Source organism: Chironomus tepperi, unplaced genomic scaffold (genome assembly GCF_022539635.2).
Source record: "Chironomus tepperi strain 1889 unplaced genomic scaffold, CSIRO-AGI_Ctep_v1 contig_376, whole genome shotgun sequence".
NCBI lineage: Eukaryota > Metazoa > Arthropoda > Insecta > Diptera > Chironomidae > Chironomus > Chironomus tepperi.
Genome location: NW_027226498.1, coordinates 2,927,070 through 2,945,990, shown reverse-complemented (window position 1 = coordinate 2,945,990; position 18,921 = coordinate 2,927,070). Strand labels below are relative to the sequence as shown.

At 30.7% G+C, this 18,921-nt stretch overlaps 1 protein-coding gene across 7 annotated transcripts; it reads left to right on the top strand.

Annotated features, from left to right (window-relative positions):
• The first annotated feature begins 488 nt into the window (after positions 1–488).
• LRR (Leucine-rich repeat) lies at positions 489–18,712 on the top strand. Of its 7 annotated transcripts, none has more exons than XM_070647851.1 (17): positions 490–751; positions 6,524–7,112; positions 7,266–7,525; positions 7,825–7,866; positions 8,440–8,627; positions 8,841–8,918; positions 8,994–9,327; positions 9,655–10,207; positions 10,295–10,544; positions 10,640–10,815; positions 12,175–12,331; positions 12,647–12,703; positions 13,803–13,823; positions 14,747–15,614; positions 15,680–15,808; positions 16,577–16,740; positions 16,939–18,710. In XM_070647851.1, exons 1-17 carry the CDS (start codon positions 706–708, stop codon positions 17,038–17,040), a joined length of 4,014 nt encoding a protein of 1,337 aa, XP_070503952.1. In that variant the 5' UTR covers positions 490–705; the 3' UTR covers positions 17,041–18,710. The 7 variants fall into 7 exon arrangements, with proteins under 7 accessions (XP_070503957.1, XP_070503952.1, XP_070503951.1 ...); XM_070647850.1 differs by having other exon boundaries at positions 14,723–15,614; XM_070647856.1 differs by lacking the exon at positions 16,577–16,740 and having other exon boundaries at positions 489–751; positions 14,723–15,614; positions 16,939–18,712.
• The last annotated feature ends 209 nt before the right edge of the window (positions 18,713–18,921 follow it).

Below are 18,921 nucleotides of genomic sequence, written 5' to 3'. Positions count from 1 at the left end.
TTTTTTTTCTCTTTGAGCAGGCTTTGAGGATTGAAAATGTAGATTGATTGAAAATAGTTTGAACAATTTAATTTTAATCGGTCATTGGAATTTCTTTTTTGAAAAAAGCTATAGTCAGAACTAAGAAAGAAGACCATGACACTAAGGATTTAAGTAAGTAGGAAAAGATTAACTATAATTAAATTTTAAGATATAAAAACTTATATAAAACTTACAGCAACAATAAAATTTTTGAATTTTTTTACATTCAATAAACAAATTTAACGTAACGGTTTCGAAAAATTTGAATTATTTTTTCAAACATCATATCCGTTGGAACGTACAATTTATTAATTAAAAACGAATGCTGCATATTTTATATGTTCATCATTCTAACAATTTTGATTAGCAAAAGAGTTTTGCATTAATTTAAGAAGGAATTAATTTTTTTAGAAACGTCCCCCTGTTTAGTATTTTTTGCGGTCCTACCCCTTTTCCGAGAAAAAAAATTTATCCACACTGAACAAACATCACGAAGAAAACAAAATTTAGTGGTGAAAAAATAAATTTAAATCTTTTGAAAATTAGATAAGATATGCGTGAGAAAAAAGCCAGCTAAAGATCAAATTGTGTGCATAAGATAATCTTGTTTTGTTTTATTTATGTGGATTGTGTGGAAAGCTATTCTGAATATTTGAAAACGGAATCTTAAAAAAGTTTGCAGAAATGTCTTTAAAAAGTTTTACAGCAAACACTTTGCGAGAATTGAATGGTAAGACTTTTGTTAAGCCGAAAAGTTATTAATGAAGTGTTAAAATATGTTTACAAGTGAATATGAATAGATTGAAGAGATAGTGTAATAAAAATACTTGTGCAATTTGATTTTTTTTTTAAAGAGCCGAGTCGATTTCCATTTTATCATTCCTTTCATTGCTCAATAAACAAAAAAATTCTTATCTGCTTAGCGGAGTATTTGTGTAAGATATTGATTGGAAAGAAAAATTATGAAACCCTCAAAATTTATGAGAAGCTAAGCTTATCGAATTCACAAGAAAACAGTTAAAAAAGAGCAGAAAAAAAGAATAATGAATCGAATTTGTCTGTTCCTTTTCACAAGAAAAAGATATTAATTGAAACTAATTTTGATTAAATTAAATATGAAAAACGAGAGACTTGACTGATGATTGTTTGTGTATTATAGTCTCGATTGTACTTTTGTGGGTGTATTTCTTCATATATGTTGCTAATTTGCATCCAAAAACAGAGTCAAGAATACTATCAAACTTGAATAATTAATGTGCCATTAAAAATATACTAAAAAATGAGATTCTTTGTGCTCATAGCTTGAAAACCATAAGCAACGGTGTCGTCGGGTCCCATTTAACCCGACAAAAAAAAATTACTCAACCTTAAACTTTAACTGTGACATAATTATTGTTAGTGAATAAAAATCATTGAATTGTATACAGTATAAATATTTTAATACATGCATAGAATAATTTTGTTTACGCGTACGATTTCCTTTTGTTTACAACAGTTTTTATCAGTATAGTGTAGCGGGTTGTGTTTGCAAAATGTGTCACGCCCAATTTTTCATGAACGTTCTTTAACATTTCAATTATTATCCACCCGAGATCCATTATAATTGTAAAGTAAAAAGGATCTTTTTCTGCTTGCCATAGCATTTATTCTTCAAAAAATATGATGAACAGAATTCAATCTCTACACACTTATGCTGGCTGGTACATTACATTTTCATTACATACATGTTTCTCTCATTTCTCTTTCCTTTCAATTTTCCGCATTCACCTACCACACGCATTGAGAACGAGAAAAAAAGAGTGAGACTGTGAGGAAGTGCTTGAATATAATAATTCACAGAAGGGGGTGATTACAACGCATTTCTATTAGACTTTTTTTTAATTTATTCATTGAGAACAATGTTATCACGAAAGAGTTACAACTATAGGTGTTGATGTAAAATTTAATTGAAGTAAAAAGTTTTCAAATCAATAAATCTTTTATCGGATCTCTGTAATTAAACTCATTTTGGCTGAAATGTATTCAATTTTGAGTTTCCCTTAAGGTTGTAGTCTAAGTACTCGAGACCAGTTTTTTGAAATATATTTGAACATAAGTAGCTGTTAAATGGGGTGACTTTAGATATTTATGCCTCTCAAGAATGTTTATGAAAAGTTCATAAATCAACTTCATCCGTAAAATCCATAGATCAGTGGTAACCTTTTTTGTAGCACATTATATTGGTAAGTCTTGACCGAAACCACGCACGACATACGGTGCAAAACATTTCCAAAATTATACATCTCAAATCAATCCAACCAAAGTGTCCAGAAGAGTAGGACATTTACCTTTTCCTAAAAGCTGCTAGTTAAATCCCTTTATGGGTAAAAAAAAATATAAAGAAAAGGAATGGGATTTTCAAATGTTTATGTATACATATATAAGCAAACATATATGTACAGCACTTATAGACTCTACTTATGAAAGGGAAAACACCAACTCTTTTATTACAACGATTTAATTTGTGAAAACACTTTAGATTACTCATAATCGTATGACGCATAAAATACAGCCATGTAAATACCGACAGCATAAAACAAGAAGTAAAGTGAATCACTTATTAAAGGGGAGCGCGTATAGTTATTTAAATAAATTTGTTTATCATCTTATCATCATCAATTGACACACTCGAAAGTTGTTATGGGCAACCTTTTCGTATCATGGCACATCCTAGCGGTAAGCCTCTACAGAAACCGCACAAGGTATACGGTTCATAGCATTTCCAATAAATTTTGGCGACACACTTGTGCTCTAGAATTATTGTCGTCCAGCAATTTCATTGTAGACCAACTGTCAGCTATTAAAAATACTAAATTCATTAAAATACATAACAGAAGCTTTAAAATGTTGTTTTTATTCGTAAATTGACAAACTTCCAATATTTTTGTACAGTATCAATTCAATTCAAGAAGCACTATTATTAACTAAATGTGTTTTGTTTTCAATTGTTTGACTTGTGAAGGTTGTTCATCTCCAATTTTCATCTATTGATTCATACAAAAATCAAATCAAGGTCATAAAATCCAAATCAATCAGTTGCGAGACACATAAAATGATGATGATTCGGTTAAATTTTATGTTTGTTACGGGAATTAAATTTTGCATTGTTAGACTTAAATGACTTTAGCAAGTTTTTGTTGAGCTTATGTGGTTTTATGGTCAATTTAAATGACGATATTAACATTTTTATAGGTTTATGAGTTTTCAGTGGAAAATATTTGCATCTTTGCACAGTTGCATGGCCCAAAATATAGTAATGCAATTAACTCAGCCACAATATGTGTGTCGCGAATACACAAACTGAGTTGGTGACAGCGAAAAATCACTCGAATCCGAATAGACGCGGGTCTTAAAGTCGGTTGGTCAATATTCTTACCACTACGTCACTGCTGCTGTTTACTACCAAATATGCCATTTTACTTTTCTTTTAAATTTTTTGGGTATTGGTATTTCGGTGATTTAAGAAGTAATTCAATGTGATTGAATCAACGAGCAATTTATTTAATTTCAACTAAAATTTGATTAAGCCTTCAAAACACTTGACTGCGCTTTAATCATTTAATGCAATTGACATTGACCTACCTTCTTAATTCATTGCTAAAAATTAATGCCATTCCCACATTTTTCCTCAGTATCCAAAATAAAATTTTCTTATTTTCATTGAGGATCGTTCATAAATTACGTATCGTTCAAATAGCTTTTTCAAAGCTATCCCTCTAGTGTAATGCTTACAAAACGAATTCAATAATAAAATTGTAACTTCCACCTAATTGTTACATAATTTCCGAACCTTCCCTTGGTAATTGAAATTCCTTAAAACAATAATTACGGAATATAAATTTTCAGAACAGTAAAGAATTTTGTCGTCGGAAAAATTATTTTAAAACACGTTGAGTCATGAGCCAACAATTTACTGTAATGTTTCATCAATTGCTTGAAAATGAAATCAATATCAATTATTTCCGCTACAATTAATTGCTCAATCTATTTAATCTTAAAGTTTTTTTTTAATATACCTACTTTAAATTTTTCATTTTCATATCAAAAATTTGTGTTTTTAATGTAATCATCGAGTGAAATAGAAAAGGCGAATTGAGAAATTGAGTTATTTCTTGCTTATTTTATCGTATAATAATACAAAATGGTTTATCAAGCGTACAAGCTCAAAGTTTTTTGCTTACTCAATTTTAGCCAGTTTTACTAATTAAATGTTCACTTTGTCTTGCACATTTACTTTATTCTGGGAATGAATGATAATTACATAACGTTACAAGAGGGAGGAAGAGTTTACGATTTTATAAGCTTCGGTTCATGATTTTATTTTAACGAGTTACTTTGGGCTCAAGTGTAAATCTTCTTGTGATATCCCCTCATGTTGCTAAAAACACCAAATTGATTCAATAAAGACTATTCAAATCACCTTGTCTGGAGGATGGTAACCATACCATCAGACTAAGGCAAGGTTTACAACTGATCATTCACGAAATCAACTTTTTCAAAGGAAGCAACTTAAGGTAAAAAGAACTGGACTGTGCGTTGTAAAGATACGTAATTTTTCAATGAAAAATTGAACATGAAATGTCCAAAAACTGGAAATTTACAATAATATGTGGCTAATAAGTCTCTCTTTGAAATAAAAATGCGCTTATATCATTTGAACAGCAACAGCTATGAATTTTCACACATTTTATTTTCATGTACTAATTCTTCTCTCTCTTCAGCACTGCTCATATTTTTCGCCAATAACAGTAAGTTAGTCAGTCTGTTGCGAATAATTACATTTAACTAATAATGTAGAGTCAGTCAGTCGGTTCGGTAGCAAGCATTAATGAAGAAAATACCTTTTTGCTAAAAGTTTGTCTAAATTTAGTGATTTAATTAAGAAGTTTTAATTGGAAATTATTGACAAAAACAAATTAAAAATTAAACAAAAATTATGATTGGGTTAATTGAAATCGTGTGATGAATTTAAATAGTTTTCCGCCATAGCCATAGCTCGGAGGGATTGATGATGAAATTCAATTCGACATAATTTAATTTGCTGCAGTGAAATTTTTCGAGTCATAATAATAATTTTATCATCAAGCCAAAAAAAAAGCTATCATTTATCAAGGAGTGAGTGGCAATAAAGATGAGCAGAAAATGAAATTTTCGCGTTAAAAAAGTTTATGAAAAGTGAAATCTGAACGAATTTTCTGTTGCTGTTAATTTGCGAAAAACTCATAAGTGATAACAAAAGAAATTGAATCAAAAGAAAGTGAATGAATATAATAAACACTTTCAATTAACTCTAGCATGAAAATATTTCTACAGCTTTAGCATTCATAAATTTCCTTTTTGAGGGTTGATGTAATTGTTAGTGTAGGAAAAGAAGAAGTTTAGATTTGTGATAAAGTCATTGAGTTTGAGCGTTCAATTTGTGTTCTCTTAGTGTTTGAACAATACTGGATGTGTTCTGACAATTCTCAAGTATGAGAAGGAAACATTTTATTGAGCAGATGGTGTGACCGGACATGAAGTTCTGAGAACATTACTTAGATTATCTCGGATTAAAAACTTTTAAAGCATTTGTGATAAAAATGATGTTTATAAATGCATTTTAATTGACTGGCTGTGTCAAGCGTGAGATCTCAGCAACCGAACATCGTTGGCAGTTCGGGTTTGAAGTATTAGCTCAGTTCTATCGAGTTACTGACTTATTGCTCGTTTTGCTAGCTTAAAACTATCACACATTTTTATTTATGAGCATAATGTGCGATGTCGCCATCATAATACTTTTTTTATTGCTCATTACTTCAAATTCAAACACAGAATTAATCAATTTATAATTTAGTCATTCAATTTTGCTACAATATTTATCTGCAGTAGAAGAAGAAATTACTTTAATCAACCCTTAAAAAGTGCAAATTTCCACTAAAAATCATCTTAAAAATGTTATTATTTTTAATAGCTTAAGAACGTAATCTGAGTATATATCAAGATTGCTGATGAATGTAATAATGAGTGAAGAATTTCGTCTGTTATGTGTATAAATTGAATCTCATTTTATAAGAAAAGGAACGAAGTGAAAAAGAAAAGAAAAAATATTGAGTTTCGTAAAGATTCCTCAGCTTCTTAGTCATGCAAATATGGTTTTCTTTATAAATTATTTCTTTTTGAAGTTTCTATCATGTAAGTCAAACTTACTACAAATTGTACATGTATATACAATAACATATTCATTTGAATAATACAATCATTTGCATTATCTATTCCAGTGTTGTCCAAACTGTGTGCCGCGATACACCAGTGCATCCCGACTTTATTGAAAACGACATGAGCCTTATGCCGTGTGCGATTTCGGTAGAGGATTGCCACCAAGGTGTGCCGTCGCATAACAAAGTTTGGACAGCACTGATCTATTCAGTCATACTGCAAAATAACAAATAAAAAAAATAATTTCTTATTCTTATTACAATTGCAGATAGCGTAAAGACAGTTCTTGGGCGCCATACCAAAATTCTGGTCAAGTATATGATAAAATTAGAAACTAAAAGTGATAAGACAGAAAATCGTGTACTTGTATTTACACCAGTTCGTGTCTATTTATTAACGGCCAAAGTTCCAACACGCATCGATTGCAGTTTCCATTATTTAGATATACAGTCGATTGAAAGTAAAAAGCCAACACATTTCTCCATTACAACAACTGATAAGACTTATTCATTTTCCACACTTGGTGAAGCTGGAAACTTTAGTTCCAATGCTGATGTTATTCTTACGGACTTATCATCAGCTATTAAACAAATCTTTCCAACGGTTCCATTAAAATATATTATAAGAAAAATAGAAGTTCAGCCAATAGAACGAATATCCATATTTTCCGACGAGTTAAGACCTGCTGATCCACGAAATGTTGGACCATGCGGTGGGTTTAGTGTTCAATACAAATGTATGTGCGATTTTCATAATGTACCGTATCGAGAGGAGGTTGCATGGGATATCGATACGATATATCTTTCGCATGATTGCCGCATACTCAACTTAAGGGATTTTGATCATCTAGAGCCAAAGTAAGTACTCTTTTATAATTTGCTATAAAATTCAAATTTAATAGCTGCGAACTTTTCTTCTTTATTTTTTGAAATTTGAATATAAAAAGTTCACTAACTTAACCATTTACACCCACATTTTACTTATTAATATTCTGTTTTCAATCCGCAAAGGGATTTGATGGCAATTGTATCAGCCCTCGAGTACAACACATTCTTTCGAGGATTAAAAGTATCAAATACCCGACTGTCGAACGATACATTAGATCGTATACTACATGTACTGAAAAGAAGTATGTGGCTTGAAGAGCTTCATCTTGAAGGTTTAGGTCTTAAAGCTGATTTCCTACATAAACTAGCTGTATCTGTGATCTCTAATAATAATCCGGCACTAAAAACGATTGATTTAAAACATAATTTAATTGAAGACAAAGGTGAGTTGTTACTTCACATATCCACAGTTATTTTTAAGGAGATTTTTGTTAGATTTTTTGCAGAAGTCTTGTTGGAATTTTAGACTAAATTTTCTTAAATATCAAACCATTAAATTCAATATTTGCCAGACGGAGCTTCTGCAAAAAAATCTATCTAATCTCCTTTAATACTCTATGTGAAATATTTTAATCTTCCTTAGTTTTAAGTATTTCGTGATGATTTATAACAAAAAATGTTTGTTTTCTTATGAATTTTTCTGTTATACTTCTTTTACTTTATTGATTCCTTTTGGGCTCAGGCGCTTCATCACTCTGTGCCCTGATTGGAAATTTAGTACAAGGTTTGGGGATTTTATGATCTACAGTTTACACTTTTTAGCTTATTTTGGCTCAAATACTTGATTGATTTTAGGATAGGCCTGTTTACTGGAAGCGACCGATTTCTTATATTGTGGTACGGTACGATTCAAGTACACCACAGGTACGATACAATGTTACACATGATAAAGAAAATTGATATAACTGCCCCATACACGAACAGTTGTGTATCAACGGCACATGTATATCATTTTGCCATACCAAGCGTTCCATTGTACTATGTTAGTGTTGTCCATTTATCGTACCGTACCACCATCGGTAAAATCGGTGCCTGAATATAAATTAGAATTTTTATTCGCTTTACATACGGTCTAAATTCTTGGGATTGTTATAATTGACGACTGCAATGAAAATTCAAGAACATTCCAGCTAGCCAATCCTTAAAAGTCATCAACATTTGGCCAATTACACACACAACCTAATCGATTTTTAGAATAATTTATTCAGTTTCAAAATTTTTCTTGTTACATAGTTCACGCGATTGTTCCTTACATTAATCGATTAACACAATATTTCTTTTATTATTTTCTATATAGGAGCTGTACATTTAGCTGGTCCGATTGCGAAAATAACGAAAGGTTTATGTAAATTATGTCTATCACATTGTGGTCTTACATCCAAAGGCATCAATCAAATCGCACATTCCCTGTCGCTTAATCAAAGCATCTCGAGTTCGCTTACATATTTAGACCTAAGCGGAAATAATTTGAAAGATGATATAACCGTAAGTACATTGAATGATGAAGATTATACTATTATGTTGATTTTTGGATTAAGCACATTTTTACACAATTGAGAGCTTATTTAGTCACTTTGGATGATTAGTTGTTAATGTGAAAGCTAGTAATCAAGTAAAATGCGCTTATAACCTGAAATTTTTTACTCGTACCCAGTTGTGTAATATTATCAATAATTTACTTTTACAATTTTCCAACAGAATTTGAACAATTTCCTTGCTCAACCAAACGCACTTGAATATTTAGATATTTCGAACACAGACACAACATTGGAAAGTGTAAGTTATGAGAGCAATTGAAATAAACATGATATTATCGACCTTTCCTATTATAAACAATAACTTCATTTACAGTTATTCGGTGCGCTCTTAAGAGGTTGCTCAACTCATTTAGCACATCTAAATGTTTCACACAATTCTTTTGGAACTAAGAAGGGAAAAGAGATTCCACCATCATTTAAGCAATTTTTCACGAGCAGTTTAAGTTTAAAGCATCTAAATATAGCCAGTTGTAAAATTCCGTTGGAAGCTCTGAAGCATTTACTATTGGGTTTGGCATGTAATGAGTCGACAGTAGGTTTACATTTAGATATCAATGGAAATCAATTAGGACAGCAAGGTGCCCATGTTCTTGAGTCATGTATTCATGGTGTTCGTGTTTTACAAAGCTTAGATATTGGAGATAACAGTAAGTTGAATTAATTTGATGCTTGATTGAATTTTATGAGATATGAAATAGGTTGCAATAGATTAAACCTTAATTTATTTAGCACAGTGCAGTGGTTGGCAACCTTTTTGTGTCATGGCACACCTTGGTACAGTTCATGACATTTCTAAAAAATAGGATACAAGCTAATGTATCACGACACAAAGGTTGCTCACCCCAGATTAAGTAATTAAAAATAAATAAGACACTTCTTTTAATCAGCATCGCACAATAAATGTGAACTTATTGATCTCTAGTGTTCAATAATAAAGTCATTAATTGATAATAAAATTTTAATTATTATTTTAGACCTAGACTCAGAAATGGCATCAGTATTAACGGCAATTGGAAAGAATCCTTCAATTCGATCGCTTTATTTAATTAAAAGCTTTCAGGGTGTGAAATTGAAGCACATTCCTACTATAATGGATGCTCTTGTAAACCTAATACAGAAAGATGATTTTATGCTGACTGAACTGTACATGTCTGAGAACAAATTAAAGACAGACATTCACAATTTCATAAATGCATTAGGAAGCAATCAGCATCTACAAGTATTAGATATTTCCGGTAACTTGATGGGTGATTTGGGAGCACGTCTACTTGCCAAAGCATTACAAATAAATAATAAATTAAAGACAATCATTATGGATCGTAACATGGTCACACTTCAAGGATATTCGGATATCGTTTACGCTTTGGAAAATAATTATTCATTAAGACACATTCCATTTCCATTATTTGACATTGCACCTAGTCTTAAGAATCATCCGGAGAAGACAGATACGGTCATGAGAAAAATGCAAGAATATTTGCACCGTAATGGCTCGGGAATGAAGAGACAAGCAGGTCAAGGATTTAGGTGAGCATTTTAAGTATTGTATACATTTGTATTTATTACTTCTATATACCTAATTTAATTCCCAAAACTAATTTAATTTTCTTTTAGACTCCAACAAGGTTTTCTTCTGTCGGCAACACATCAATTGGTTGATAAACTAGTTTCCGAAACACAAGAAACAATTTCACTACAAACGTCTGAAAATTCAGGAGTTCAGCGTTTACTGGAAGATGCAGAAAATTGTAAGCAGCTATTACCAAAACTTCAAGACTCGGTACGATGCGAGCCGCATCCAATTGAAATAAAATTAACGAGAATGACGAATGAATTGACAAATAATGTTAAAACGTATCTTGAGGTAGCTATCACATTCATTCAATTGTACAATGAGTACTTAATCACTTTTTAATTGGAAAGATAATTAAACAATTTTCTAAATTTGTAAAAATGTAGGAAACAATGGAAACAATGCTTAAGACTGGCATCGAACAATGTCCCAAAACACTTGGAAATCAAACTGTTGTTAGTGAATTGCGTAAAACCTGTGAGGAGCGTCTTCATATAAATGATGAATTTTTACAAACATGCATTGTTAATTGTGCGGGCGGGGAGATAATGAACAAAATAAGGTAATTAGGATTGATATTGATAATTACAGAGTATAAAATAGTTCAGTGTTCTAATTTAAATTGTAAAAGCGCTTAATTATCAAAAGCCCAATAATGCACTATTTTGGGCTGGCTGGCTAGGTAAAAGACGGGATTTTGGCAACTGGGTCTGGTATAATAACCGATGCATTTTAAATTCTAAAAAGCCGTTATATGAAAAAAAATTTTAACGTTAAGAAATTTATTGGAGTTTACTGGATCTCATTTTTTATGATGAATCAGTTACTTAGATCTTACTGGATCTTGTTTTTCAGATTGAGGAAGTGACAAAAAAATGCGCTGAAGTCTCTCGATAAGTTCGAATAATTTTTTAATTTGTTTCAAGTTTAAAACTGAAATTCCATGAACTTAATAAGAAATTGACTAATCTTTCATTACTCATTCAGATGAATTAAGAACACTCATAGCACAAACACTTAAAGTAAATGCTAAAATTTCCAAAAATAGTAAACTATATCATGTTATAGTTATCAACAATCACAAAAATTAAATGCAATGCTCATGATTGACATTTAATTGTAAAAATCAATATGATCAATCAAAAAACTTAACTAAAATCAATAGCATACAATTGTCGTGTTTTGACATGTGTTTTAATTAAACAATTTCCGATCTTAATTGTATAGACAATCCCGTGGAGACTTCTGAGAAAATTTCTCACATTTCCAGCTTCAGAACTTCTCATTTATCAATGATAAACATGTGTGAATAATTTTCCTCAAGAAAAAGAAGCAGCAATCATCAATTAGAGAAATTTCTTTCATTGCATGCTTACAGTTCCTATATCTGAATGGTGACGCATCATTCATTTGATTCACTTATTCATTTACCAATACATGCGACCGAAAAACTACAAATTCTCTCGAGTGTATATGATTTTTTTTTGCTTTCGCTCTGCTCATTCAAGTTATAGAAGTTGCTGCAATCACACAGCCAGAGTAAAATACTGTGTTCTTATAGTTTTTAATTACAATACATTAATAAATTTTTATCAGAAATAGATAAGAGCATAACGCTGTATTGCTGATAAATGAAATTTTGTCGGCATTTTGTGATAGCTGCGAATAAAGACAGGGACATTATTCTCAACAATTTATTGAAGCAAGATTCTAGACATTAGGAGTATTTATTATTGATAAGAAACACAATGAAGCGATGGCTTTTATGTTGTTATTGTTTCAAGTGCCATAATGAAAAATCAGAGTGTGTAAAAATTCTCTTTATTCATTAAGTGTGAACTAAATATATTATTTGGATGCGACATTGAACTAATCATAATTTTTGTGTTTTTTTTTTTATCCGAAATATATTCATTTGTAGTGAAGTGGAACAATCACTTGCTGGCCTCATAAGTGATCGTGCAACAGACGAAGTCCTGGAAGCACTAACGAGATATAAAAGGGGAATGGGAATTCCAGACTCACCAAACACTACGCACAATGAGACACCTGATATTGTACGATCAAGGTCGAGTCATGTAAGTATGCAAAAGGAACAGAAAATGAATTATTTTGTGATCGACTGTTGCGAAAAGGATTTCAAGGAATAGATACTTAATTTTGAATAGTTGAAACTTAGTGATCCTCGTTTACTTCTTGAAAAGTGCATTAAGTTCTTAATCCTACACCTTACTACTAGAAACAACTTTGTGAATGAAGGAATTTGTACATAAAAAACTCAATCATATTATCATATATTTGTGCATTTTAGTTACAATTTCATATCCTTGATCCTCACGCATTGTTTCATCCTTCATAGCTTTTTATTCATTTTCTTCCTGCTTAATATTTAGGATTCCGTAGGAGATCATCACATTGATCTACAGAGACACGGAATAGGTTCGCCAACGGTAAGTTCTTATTATTGCTCCCTTTTGCATTAATACATGTGATATGCTAATGAAATTTTAACGGTTATTAATATTTTGAATCACTATCGTTAAATTTAACGAAGATAATTCAAAGCACTAATGACCGTTACAATTTCCTCAGCAAATCACAATACACAACGATTCCAAAAACATTAAATGGCTTGTGTTCATGGTGTAAATACATAACAATTATCATTATCATAATTGGGGTTCAATACGCTTTAGATATTTTACAAAAATCCATTAATTTCATTATTTATACACACATTTTGTCATACATTCATCGACACTTCTAATTTTTTTTTTATTATTTGTGATTCAGATTGGAAAGACGACAGCGTTCGTTCTCTTTTTATAATATAATAATCATACATATTTTGTAATAATAATAATGTGAATCATATAAAGAAACGAGGAAATCCAAGTATTTTTCATATGAAATGTCTTGTAGGAAATAATATCTACATACGCAAATTAGTCTCTTTTTATGAGACGCATTTTCTCGTGTGGGTCGAACGGTGTGATTGTCTGTTGTTCGTCTGTCTGTTTGTTGATGATAAAATAATTGCTGATTAATTGGGAAAATACGGTTGAGCTGTTATAAGTCATAATAGACTTAATAACCTACATTTTCTTAATTCGCATCAAAGTATTTATGGGTGATGCATATACCAGTGGTGGGCAACCTATTATTTTCATATGGTTCATAAAATTTTGTTGACAGCACACAGGTTGCTCACCATTGATTTAAACATGTAAGTTTGTTAATAGAAGAGGAAATGCGCTCAGTAGTACTCTATAAAAATTTAACATATTTTCACTCTCAATTTTTTTTAAAGTAAGAAGAAAACTTACTTGCTCTCCTGCAGCTAATGTAAATACTCATCTTTATTCGATATCATTTCCGATCACTTAAAACATTCCGTCTTTCATTATTTTGCATTAAATCATAATCGATGAACTCATATAAACCAAACATTTGACATTAATCATTCATTTAAAAATATATATATGTTTTCTTATTTATCCATTTCTTGCTAAAACCTTACAAAAAAATTTTGCATTTTGTATTGTATAGAAGTTGGAATACTTAAACTTGGTAAGTGCCATCATTCACATTCATCAGTAATAGTAATTTATTGCATTCCTTTTCTTAAGTAGTTGTGCTTTGTGGTGTGTTTTTTTAAACATAAGATGCTCAATAAAATGTACTCATAAATTGCATGAAGATCCAGAGTTGTTTTGAGCGAATATTTTTAGTACTTTTTGAAAAAATTTATTTCACTTTGATTGGTTGGCTGGGTGAGGTGTGAGATCTCAGCAACCAAATATCGTTGAGAGCTCGGGTTTGAAGCATTTGCTCAGTGCAATCGATTTACTGGTTTATTGCTTGGTTTGCTAACTTGAAACAACCGCTAATTGCTTTAGTTAACGATTTTTCTCCGAATTTCTTAACAAAAACTTGGCAAAAATTTGAATTTTTTTGACCGTTAGTTTTCAAAACAAATTTAACTGTTGTTTTTCATGAAATTTATTTGGTATTTCCTAAGAATTGGATACTTTTTGCTAACCAAATAATGATCGCTGAACAAAAATGCGCTTAAGTCCCTCGATCGATAGCACAAGGGATCTGTTGATTATCATTTTGCGAACAACTCTGAAGCTAACTACCATCTTTATTCATGATTTACATATGTGCATTATGAGAAAGCATTTTATTTAAAAATGAGCATTATTAGAGCTTGTTGTATTTACATATAGTCAATACGTATTCATTCTGCAAATGATTAATGAATTGGAAATAAACAAAATTAACATAGGCTTTCTATCTCTTTTCCCAAAAATTCTTTTTCTTCTCTCTTCTCTTTTTCGACGACCAAACACAATAATATCAAAAATTTGTTTATTTATTTCACTGGTGTGCATTTTTTTGTGTGTGAATTTTATTTATTTTAAAAACAAAATCGCATTTTTTATGTTTAACAAAACTAATAACAGGAAATTGTATACATTTCCAATCAGGCTGTTCCACATTTCAAATCGAAACGTCAATCGATTGCAAAAGTTCGACCTCAAAGTGTTGTTGGATTAGGCGCTGATAATTTAAGTCTTAGTCATATTCCTGACCTATTAGAATCGCCGAGTATATCAAATCGCAGTAAATTTGATGATGAACATTGTGATTCAATCACAGAATTGCCAAGTACATCTGTGACATTACAACATTTAAATAAAAGTAGACCAAAGAGAGCGAAAGTTCGAGCACCAACAAGACCTCTATTAACAGAATTATCACATAGTCTAGGTGAAGGATTGGAGACATTCTTCACAAAACCGGAATCGGAAGATAATACATTAACGCCATTAGTATCGCCGACTTCTGAAGAATGCAGTTCATTGAGTTTTGTCGACAGTCCAACAATGAGTCGTGAAGAGAACATTGGTGGTAAGAAAAGTACAATGACATCAGGAGAAACAACACCAATTATGGAAGAACGTAAAGTTAAGCTGGAACGTCAGTCGCCATTACTCAAAGGAGTTGCGAATTGGACACCACGATCGCTATCTTCTGATAATTTAGAAAAGTGTTCACCAACTACAAACCGTAAATCGCCTTTAGTCAAGACAAAAACAGAGCAGCACGTAACTTTTGAAGAGAATACAAATATTGTTCATACAAGTTTAAATCCACCAATTCGAGAGTCTTCTGGAAAGAAATCACCGAGCAACGAATCAATAAAAGCAATATATGAAAAACAACATCAAGGGAATGGCATTAAAACACCAACAATGCTGCAAAAACCTCGCCCATGGTCAGTATTAGGGCACGAGTCAAAGAATGATTACAATAATGATTCAACAAAGACTACGCCTGATGCACTTGATAATGGTAAATGCATTTATATAATTTACTATGTTCTTTTTCAATAAACTTTTCTATTTTAACTCATTCAGATAATGATATGGTAACTATAAATCCCGGTGTTGCACTAGGTGGAGCTATTTTAGGAATAACACCAGGTGCTGCACTTGAAAAGAAGTCTGTCAGAGATCTGGCGGCAAACTTTTCGTCAAACAAAATTGGTGAGCAATTTTTTTATATACACAAAACATAATGAATGACTTTGAAATGAGTTGTTTTAGACATTTGTCATATTTTTGCATGAGCTATTAGTTTTTAATGATTATATCACAGTGTGGCCGCCTTAAAAAGTCAGAGTTCGAATTCTGTAAGAATTTTCGAATTTTTTGACAATCTAATGTTCAAATTTCGACAATCGAATGTCGAAAAATTCGAATTTGTGACAGCCACTCTCTGAATTGTATAACGTTAAGCTTGATGACTTTGTTAATTGTTGATTTTATATTTTGGTAATAAAATTTGTAATTGAGTTTGGTTTGTAATGTTTAAAATAAAATTTATTCGATTTGGGACTTGTCAAACTTGCATGGCCAACATGATCTACGACAGTTTTAGCTTTGTCAGAGTAAATAACAACATTTATTTAATGTATTCATGGATTAGATTGCAAAATACCGTTCTAGTTATTTAACTTGACCACTTGAGTATTTTTTGATCCCTAGTGGACATAGCAAGTCGAGAGGATATAGCTAGTTTATGTAACAGTAGACAAACTGCTCCTTAGTATTCGACTGTCGACCACTAGTATTATTGCAGTTGCATGTCCACTCGGAAGTGCGAACAAAATTTATACAGTCACAAAAGAACTCACTAACTGAATGCAATTTTCAGAGTCATCTGCTAACAAATATTTTTTTGTTCCTTATATTTTTTTTTATAATTTAGTGAATGTTTGAGTAAAATTTATTATTTTATCATTATTGTTTTAGTGGAACCAAAGCCTTTACCACGTCACAGTATCACAAATAGTAATTCAAATAATAATAGTAGTACAGATTCTAAAGAAAACCGATTATCAAGTAGTTCTGATGAAAATAATGGTGTCCCAAATGTGCGCCGAATAGCCGGCAAAAAAATTTCCGCCTTATTTGAGGTTCGATAATTTTTGTTATGATTTTTTTTTAATTTATTCACATTTTGTTGCTTTTGTTTACATAATTTTGCACGTTTTACTATTAACGATGGTCAATGACAACTTGATCATGAAATATCACATGCTTGCCTTAGTCATTTCTGATAATAATTTTTCAGTGCCATAAAAATTCATTTCCATTTCATTTCAAAAAAACAGGAGACTTTAGTTGAAGGACTTCTTAAGACATCAAATACGCAGAGATTGGGTAACTATCGAGAAAGTACAGCTTACATAAAGGACGATTCTGTTGATGTGTGAAGATGAAAAAAAAAATTATTTTATTATCTAAGAAAGTTTTCAGTAGTTTAGGAATATACATAATGCATATTCATTGAGAATGATATTAGCACAACCGACTTTATATAAAAATGAAAGTAACGACAAACATTTAAATTCTTTTTTATTGAGATATTGAAAATCTTAAATTGCATTGCTTAATCTAAAGAGTTGGTGGAGTCGAGCAAGAACAAAATAATTATTTTGAATCATTGATTAAATTAAAGGCAGAAACAGCATTTCTTGCAAAAAAATCTTGAACTGAATCTTGTGGTTGGCAACCTGTTTGCCTCAATACTTCCCTAATACAGCTTCTGTCACATAATAATTTGGTAAGCCTTACAGTCTCCCTCCTCTCTATGGAACATTTTTTCATTGATTTAGCCATAACAAAAACTCAACCCAACCCTCTCTTCCATTTAGAAGCTTACGCAGTAAGTGAACGGCTTTTGAGGACACAAATATGATTAAAATCTGAAATAACATAGAAAAAAATTTAGCATTGCTCAATCTACCAACTCTAAAGATCACTAAAAAACAAAAATTCAGTTAACAACAGAAGAGATTAGAAGAAACTTCTATAAATTAAAAAGAGATAGAAGACATAAGAAATAAATTGAGCTTTTCTTTGAAGAATTTGCAATATTGATGATTTAAAAAAAATAAGGGGAAAAGTTGCATCTAGTGATTAAAAAAAAAATTAATTAAGAAAAAAATTACAACAAAGTCAATACTTTAATAAAATGTCGAAAAGTCAAAATGGTTAATAATATTAATCGTCGATGAATATAAGAAGTAAAATTTGTATTAAGAATTCATAAAAAAAATACATTCTAATCCCCACACTTAGACTGTTATTTATTCTTCATTTTTAGAACAAAAACAAAAAAAAATTGAGAAAAGATTTAAAATTATTCTCTGAACTATCTATTAATTATTTAATTAAATTAATCGAATTGAAGAATGATGCAAAGAAAAATTATTAAGTATAAATTTAGGATTGAGAAAATGTGCCAATTAACTTTATATCTAATCTTTCATATAAAGGAAATTCAATTTTTTTACACATTGTACTTCCCGTAATTCTTTTGATATGTCAAATTTTTGTAGCTAATTTTTTTAAAACTCTTTTTTAACATTCCTGTTTTTATATTGAAATTAATTTTTGGCTTAAAAATCGTTTTTTAAGAAGAAGTTTCAGGATAGAGAAAATCAATTTGCTTTTGAGTTTACTTGCATGATCAGTCACAAATTTTTCATGACAGCCAAATGCCTTCCACATGGCATCCAAATATCAATTTTTAGCAATTAATATGTAAACTGCCACATGGCGCCCACCTGGTTGTCATGAGTTATTTGTGCCGATCGGACTGATTTTTCAACATCCATGATTCTTCGACATTAAATTTTTTTTAGTAAAATTTATGTTTATTTTCGCTTGTTTGAGTTCATGTTTCTGTGATTAATTTCTTGTCCATTAATTAATATATTTTACTTTAATTTCGATTTACATATAAATGAAAAAGTTTTAATGTTCTGATGTATTTGTAGAAATGAGATAAAAAGTAATGAGAATTTTTGAAGTTCATAAATAGGTATTTAACAAAAAAAAAAGTATGACAAGAAAAATACAAAAATGTATTATTGAAAAGAATGATTTAAGAAAAAAATAAACGATTTGACTAATAGAAAAACAAAAAAATGATAAATTGAAGTTTTATTTCATTACTGTTTCAGTGCTGAGATGTGAATCATAGATTGCCGCACATTGATTAATTCATGCAGTAAAATTTTATCTACAGTATAAAGATAAAAATGTATAAAATAGCATAACGGTCATTAAAAATTTAAAAATTATTTCAT

Coding starts and splice junctions, on each gene's coding strand:
- LRR (XM_070647850.1), top strand. CDS start 706: ATGTCTTTAAAAAGTTTTACAGCAAACACTTTGCGAGAATTGAATG. Junction 9,328..9,654: donor CTTAGATATTGGAGATAACA/GTAAGTTGAATT, acceptor TTATTATTTTAG/ACCTAGACTCAGAAATGGCA. Junction 13,824..14,722: donor AGTTGGAATACTTAAACTTG/GTAAGTGCCATC, acceptor AACTAATAACAG/GAAATTGTATACATTTCCAA.